This window comes from Somniosus microcephalus, unplaced genomic scaffold, assembly GCF_052327205.1.
Source record: "Somniosus microcephalus isolate GS21.2 unplaced genomic scaffold, FLI_Smic_1.0 unresolved_chr9, whole genome shotgun sequence".
Classification (NCBI taxonomy): Eukaryota; Metazoa; Chordata; class Chondrichthyes; order Squaliformes; family Somniosidae; genus Somniosus; species Somniosus microcephalus.
Genome location: NW_028225187.1, coordinates 20,689,411 through 20,696,910, shown reverse-complemented (window position 1 = coordinate 20,696,910; position 7,500 = coordinate 20,689,411). Strand labels below are relative to the sequence as shown.

Sequence of the window (7,500 nt, the reverse complement as noted above, 5' to 3'; positions counted from 1 at the left end):
ACAGGAACAGGAGGAGGCCCATTCAGCCCCTCGAGCCTGTTACACAGGAACAGGAGGAGGCCCATTCAGCCCCCTCGAGCCTGTTACACAGGAACAGGAGGAGGCCCATTCAGCCCCTCGAGCCTGTTACACAGGAACAGGAGGAGGCCCATTCAGCCCCCTCGAGCCTGTTACATAGGAACAGGAGGAGGCCCATTCAGCCCCCTCGAGCCTGTTACATAGGAACAGGAGGAGGCCCATTCAGCCCCTCGAGCCTGTTACACAGGAACAGGAGGTGGCCCATTCAGCCCCTCGAGCCTGTTACACAGGAACAGGAGGAGGCCCATTCAGCCTCTCGATCCTGTTACACAAGAACAGGAGGAGGCCCATTCAGCCCCCTCGAGCCTGTTACACAGGAACAGGAGGAGGCCCATTCAGCCCCTCGAGCCTGTTACACAGGAACAGGAGGAGGCCATTCAGCCTCTTGATCCTGTTACACAAGAACAGGAGGAGGCCCATTCAGCCCCTCGAGCCTGTTACACAGGAACAGGAGGTGGCCCGTTCAGCCCCTCGGGCCTGTTACACAGGAACAGGAGGAGGCCCATTCAGCCCCTCGGGCCTGTTACACAGGAACAGGAGGAGGCCCATTCAGCCCCTCGGGCCTGTTAAACAGGAACAGGAGGAGGCCCATTCAGCCCCTCGGGCCTGTTAAACAGGAACAGGAGGAGGCCCATTCAGCCCCTCGAGCCTGTTACACAGGAACAGGAGGTGGCCCATTCAGCCCCCTCGAGTCTGTTACACAGGAACAGGAGGAGGCCCATTCAGCCCCTCGAGCCTGTTACACAGGAACAGGAGGAGGCCCATTCAGCCCCCTCGAGCCTGTTACACAGGAACAGGAGGAGGCCCATTCAGCCCCTCGGGCCTGTTAAACAGGAACAGGAGGAGGCCCATTCAGCCCCTCGAGCCTGTTACACAGGAACAGGAGGAGGCCCATTCAGCCCCTCGGGCCTGTTAAACAGGAACAGGAGGAGGCCCATTCAGCCCCTCGAGCCTGTTACACAGGAACAGGAGGAGGCCCATTCAGCCCCTCGAGCCTGTTACACAGGAACAGGAGGAGGCTCATTCAGCCCCTCGAGCCTGTTACACAGGAACAGGAGGAGGCCATTCAGCCCCTCGGGCCTGTTACACAGGAACAGGAGGAGGCCCATTCAGCCCCTCGGGCCTGTTAAACAGGAACAGGAGGAGGCCCATTCAGCCCCTCGAGCCTGTTACACAGGAACAGGAGGAGGCCCATTCAGCCCCTCGAGCCTGTTACACAGGAACAGGAGGAGGCTCATTCAGCCCCTCGAGCCTGTTACACAGGAATAGGAGGAGGCTCATTCAGCCCCTCAAGCCTGTTACACAGGAACAGGAGGAGGCCCATTCAGCCCCCTCGAGCCTGTTACACAGGAACAGGAGGAGGCCCATTCAGCCCCTCGAGCCTGTTACACAGGAACAGGAGGAGGCCCATTCAGCCCCTCGAGCCTGTTACACAGGAACAGGAGGAGGCCCATTCAGCCCCTCGAGCCTGTTACACAGGAACAGGAGGAGGCCCATTCAGCCCCTCGAACCTGTTACACAGGAACAGGAGGAGGCCCATTCAGCCCCTCGAGCCTATTACACAGGAACAGGAGGAGGCCCATTCAGCCCCTCGAGCCTGTTACACAGGAACAGGAGGAGGCCCATTCAGCCCCTCGAGCCTGTTACACAGGAACAGGAGGAGGCCCATTCAGCCCCTCGAGCCTGTTACACAGGAACAGGAGGAGGCCCATTCAGCCCCTCGAGTCTGTTACACAGGAACAGGAGGAGGCCCATTCAGCCCCTCGAGCCTGTTACACAGGAACAGGAGGAGGCCCATTCAGCCCCTCGAGCCTGTCGCACAGGAACAGGAGGAGGCCCATTCAGCCCCTCGAGTCTGTTACACAGGAACAGGAGGAGGCCCATTCAGCCCCTCGAGCCTGTTACACAGGAACAGGAGGAGGCCCATTCAGCCCCCTCGAGCCTGTTACACAGGAACAGGAGGAGGCCCATTCAGTCCCTCGAGCCTGTTACACAGGAACAGGAGGAGGCCATTCAGCCCCCTCGAGCTTGTTGCACAGGAACAGGAGGAGGCCATTCAGCCCCTCGAGCCTGTTACACAGGGACAGGAGGAGGTCCATTCGGCCTCTCTAGCCTGTTCCGCCATTCAATCTCGATCTACAGAATAGATCCCGTCACTCACCTGCCTCGGGCTCACCAGGATGGCGTTCTGTTTTCCGGCCGCCTTAACCGCGCCCTCGCTCATGGCTCGGGTCGGCCTCTCTGTCACTGGCGCTGTCCCCTGACCGTCCGACCCGGCTGCTGCCCGCCGGGGCTCCGGGTGGCCCCGCGCTCGCTCTCGCCCGCTGCCCGAACAGGTAGTCGGCGTAGGAGACGCCGGCCGGGCCCGCTGCCAACTCACCCTCGGTCCTCTGCTCCGGGACGGACCCTGACGTCTTGAAGAGGGGTCTGACCTGTGGGGGGGTGGGGGGTGAGAGAGGGGGGAAGGGTTGGTTAGAGCATTTGGGATATTTGACTGCAAGCGGCACCACAGCATTGGGGCTATCCGACTACCGGGGGCACAACAGCATTGGGGGATATTCGACTACAGGGGGTACCACAACATTGGTGGATATTCGACTGTAGGGGACATCACAGCATTGGGGATATCTGATTACAGGCGGCACCACAGCATAAGGGGCTATTCGACTACCAGAGGCATCACAGCACTGGGGGATATTCGACGATAGGCGGCATCACAGCATTGGGGGATATTCGACTACAGGCAGCACCACAGCATTTGGGATATTCGACTACAGGTGGCAACACAGCATAAGGGGCTATTCGACTACAGGCGGCACCACAGCATTAGGAATATTCGACTACAGTGGGCACCACAGCATTTGGGATATTCGACTACAGGTGGCAACACAGCATAAGGGGATATTCGACTATAGGTGGCACCACAGCATTTGGGATATTCAACTACAGGCGGCACCACAGCATTGGGGGATATTCGACTACAGGCGGCACCACAGCATTGGGGGATATTCGACTACAGGTGGCACCACAGCATTGGGGGATATTCGACTACAGGTGGCAACACAGCATAAGGGGATATTCGACTATAGGTGGCACCACAGCATTTGGGATATTCGACTACACGTGGCAGCACAACATTGGGTGCCACCTGTAGTTGAATATTCCCCACTTAGCCACGGCTGAATCCTTGCAATAACCAGACACTCACCAGCACCGCGTCACTGCCGTAAACATCATCCAAGGCCGGGATCTCGAATTTCTTGGGCGTCCCTTTCCCCTGGGCCATTGCTCGCTGCCTGGAGGGAAGATTGAAAATAAATGCAAGCCTTAAATTAACAGAAAATTGCCCAGCTCGACCCCCAATCACCCGGAACGAACCCCGGTAACCCCCCATGACCCTTAATAAACCACAGCGACCCCAACTAACCCCGCACAACCCCCGGTAACCCAGAACGACCCCATGTAACCCCCCATGACCCTTAATAAACCAGAGTGACCCCCGGTAACCCGGAACTACCCCTGGTAACCCCGCATTAGCCCCAATTAACAAGTCTGACCCCCAATAATCCAGCCTGACCCCCTATAATCCAGCCCGACCCCCGATAACCCAGCCCGACCCCCGATAATCCAGCCCGACCCCCGATAATCCAGCCCGACCCCCGATAATCCAGCCCGACCCCCGATAACCCTGCCCGACCCCCGATAACCCTGCCCGACCCCCCATAATCCAGCCCGACCCCCGACAACCCAGCCCGACCCCCCATAATCCAGCCCGACCCCCCATAATCCAGCCCTACCCCCCACAATCCAGCCCGACCCCCCACAATCCAGCCCGACCCCCCACAATCCAGCCCGACCCCCGACAACCCAGCCCGACCCCCGACAACCCAGCCCGACCCCCGACAATCCAGCCCGACCCCCGACAACCCAGCCCGACCCCCGACAACCCAGCCCGACCCCTGACAATCCAGCCCGACCCCCCACAATCCAGCCCGACCCCCGACAATCCAGCCCGACCCCCGACAACCCAGCCCGACCCCCGACAATCCAGCCCGACCCCCGACAGCCCAGCCCGACCCCCGACAGCCCAGCCCGACCCCCGACAGCCCAGCCCGACCCCCGACAACCCAGCCCGACCACCCAGCCCGACCCCCGACAGCCCAGCCCGACCCCCGACAATCCAGCCCGACCCCCGACAACCCAGCCCGACCCCCGACAGCCCAGCCCGACCCCCGACAACCCAGCCCGACCACCCAGCCCGACCCCCGACAGCCCAGCCCGACCCCCGACAATCCAGCCCGACCCCCGACAACCCAGCCCGACCCCCGACAGCCCAGCCCGACCCCCGACAGCCCAGCCCGACCCCCGACAGCCCAGCCCGACCCCCGACAACCCAGCCCGACCACCCAGCCCGACCCCCGACAGCCCAGCCCGACCCCCGACAATCCAGCCCGACCCCCGACAGCCCAGCCCGACCCCCGACAGCCCAGCCCGACCCCCGACAGCCCAGCCCGACCCCCGACAGCCCAGCCCGACCCCCGACAACCCAGCCCGACCCCCGACAACGCAGCCCGACCCCCGACAGCCCAGCCCGACCCCCGACAGCCCAGCCCGACCCCCGACAGCCCAGCCCGACCCCCGACAGCCCAGCCCGACCCCCGACAGCCCAGCCCGACCCCCGACAGCCCAGCCCGACCCCCGACAATCCAGCCCGACCCCCGACAACCCAGCCCGACCCCCGACAACCCAGCCCGACCCCCGACAACCCAGACCGACCCCCGACAACCCAGCCCGACCCCCGACAATCCAGCCCGACCCCCGATAACCCAGTCTGACCCCCGATAATCCAGCCCGACCCCCGACAATCCAGCCCGACCCCCGACAATCCAGTCTGACCCCCGATAATCCAGCCCGACCCCCGATAACCCAGCCCGACCCCCGATAATCCAGTCTGACCCCCAATAACCCAGCCTGAGCCCCAATAACCCAGACTGAGCCCCAATAATCATGTTTTACCCCCAATAATCATGTTTTACCCCCAATACTCCAGTCTGAGCCCCAATAATCATGTTTTACCCCCAATAATCCTGTCTGACCCTCAATACTCCAGTCTGAGCCCCAATAATCATGTTTTACCCCCAATAATCCAGTTTGACCCCCAATAATCAGGTTTTACCCCCAATAATCCAGTATGAGCCCCAATAATCAGGTTTTACCCCCAATAATCCAGTCTGACTCCCAATAATCCAGTCTGAGCCCCAATAATCATGTTTTACCCCCAATAATCCAGTCTGAGCCCCAATAATCATGTTTTACCCCCAATAATCCAGTCTGAGCCCCAATAATCATGTTTTACCCCCAATAATCCAGTCTGACCCCCAATAATCAGGTTTTACCCCCAATAATCCAGTCTGACCCCCAATAATCAGGTTTTACCCCCAATAATCCAGTCTGACCCCCAATTATCATGTGTTTACCCCCAATAATCCAGTCTGACCACCAATTATCATGTGTTTACCCCCAATAATCCAGTCTGACACCCAATAATCCAGTTTGACCCCAATAATCCAGTCTGACCCCCAATAATCCACTTTTACCCCCAATAATCCAGTCTGAGCCCCAATAATCATGTTCTACCCCCAATAATCCAGTCTGACCCCCAATAATCATATCTTACCCCCAGTAATCCAGTCTGACCCCCAATAATCAGGTTTTTACCCCCAATAATCATATTTTACCCCCAATAATCCAGTCTGACCCCCAATAATCCAGTCTGAGACCCAATTAAGATGTTGTAACCCCAATAATCATATTTTACCCCCAATAATCCAGTCTGACCCCCAATAATCCAGGCTGAGCCCCAATTAAGATGTTTTAACCCCAATAATCCAGTTTTAAACGCCAATAATCCAGTTTTACCCCCCAAATCCCGTTTTACCCCCAATAAGTGGCTCAGCCGCCTCCCCGGAACGTAATGTCCGGCCCTAGAGGGGGAGGGGGGTTTCCCCGGGTGGAGGACCGGAAGCGGCGACGCACCGCCAGCGAGGAGGCGGGGGACCGGAAGCGGCGACGCACCGCCAGCGAGGAGGCGGGCGGGAGAGGCAAGAGCGGGGCGGCGCTGGGAGGAGCGGTGAGCGGGAGCCGGGAGGACCGGTGAGCGGAGCGGTGGGGGGAGGAGGAGCGGCGGCGGGACTGGGCCGGGGGTCCAGGGGTCGGGCAGGGGTCGTCAGCGCCGGAAGCGGGGCCGGCCCTCAAACCCATCCCCGCCGGAAGTCAGTGTGTGTGTGTGTCGCTGAATGTCCCCCCCGGACACAGTCAGTAAAAACAACAACAACTGGGTCACAACACAACATTTAAATTATTAAATTATTGATTCAATTAAATTATTGAATTTATTAAAATTATTGAATTTATTTAAATTATTGAATTTATTAAAATTATTGAATTTAATTGAAATTATTAAATTATTGATTCATTTAAATGATTGAATTTGTTTAAATTGTTTAAATTGAAATTATTAAATTATTGGTTTTATTAAATTATTGAGTTTATTCAATTATTGAATTTATTTAATTGAAATTATTAAATTATTGAAATCCTTTAAATTGAAATTATTAAATTATTGGTTTTATTCAATTATTGAAATTGTTTAAATTATTGAATTCATTAAATTATTGAAATGTTTAAATTTATTAAATTATTGAAATGGTTCAATTTATTTAAGTTATTGAGTTTATTTAAATTATAGAATTTATTAAATTTTAGAATTTATTAAAGTATTTAATTTGATTAAATTATTGACATTATATAAATTTTGAATTAAATTATTAAAATTATTCAGTTATTGAAATGATGACATTTATTGGATGATGTAAATTATTGTGAATATTCTGATTGTTGACTGTGGGAGGTCCGGGCGGAGGCGGGAGGTCCGGGCGGAGGCGCGGGAGGTCCGGGTGGAGGCGGGGAGGTCCGGGCGGAGGCGGGGAGGTCCGGGCGGTGGCGGGAGGTCCGGGCGGAGGCGGGAGGTCCGGGCGGAGGCGGGGAGGTCCGGGCGGAGGCGCGGGAGGTCGGGGCGGAGGCGGGGAGGACCGGGCGGAGGCGGGGAGGTCCGGGCGGAGGCGGGGAGGTCCGGGCGGAGGCGGGGAGGTCCGGGCGGAGGCGCGGGAGGTCGGGGCGGAGGCGGGGAGGACCGGGCGGAGGCGGGGAGGTCCGGGCGGAGGCGGGAGGTCCGGGCGGAGGCGGGAGGTCCGGGCGGAGGCGGGGAGGTCCGGGCGGAGGCGGGAGGTCCGGGGCGGAGGCGGGGAGGTCCGGGCGGAGGCGCGGGAGGTCCGGGCGGAGGCGCGGGAGGTCCGGGCGGAGGCGGGGGAGGTCCGGGCGGAGGCGCGGGAGGTCCGGGCGGAGGCGCGGGAGGTCCGGGCG

General features: G+C 58.3%; 2 protein-coding genes across 8 annotated transcripts in view; one reads left to right on the top strand and one right to left on the bottom strand.

The window, feature by feature from the left end:
* Positions 1-6,190, bottom strand: part of LOC147084884 (DNA excision repair protein ERCC-1-like) — a 40,915-nt gene extending 34,725 nt beyond the window's left edge. For 2 of the 4 annotated variants that reach the window (XM_085979595.1, XM_085979598.1), the window contains exons 1-3: positions 6,017-6,109; positions 3,287-3,374; positions 2,240-2,510 (exon numbers count right to left, since the gene is read on the bottom strand). In XM_085979595.1, the coding sequence (XP_085835721.1) occupies positions 2,240-2,510; positions 3,287-3,315 (300 nt within the window). In that variant the 5' untranslated portion in view covers positions 3,316-3,374; positions 6,017-6,109. The other 2 variants (XM_085979596.1, XM_085979597.1) reach the window with 2 other exon arrangements.
* rpp21 (ribonuclease P subunit p21) overlaps positions 6,036-7,500 on the top strand; it is an 18,482-nt gene continuing 17,017 nt past the window's right edge. The window contains exon 1 of one of the 4 annotated variants that reach the window (XM_085979599.1): positions 6,036-6,208. In XM_085979599.1, the coding sequence (XP_085835725.1) occupies positions 6,053-6,208 (156 nt within the window). In that variant the 5' untranslated portion in view covers positions 6,036-6,052. Of the gene's footprint in view, positions 6,232-7,500 lie in introns of all 4 variants that reach the window. The other 3 variants (XM_085979602.1, XM_085979601.1, XM_085979600.1) reach the window with 3 other exon arrangements.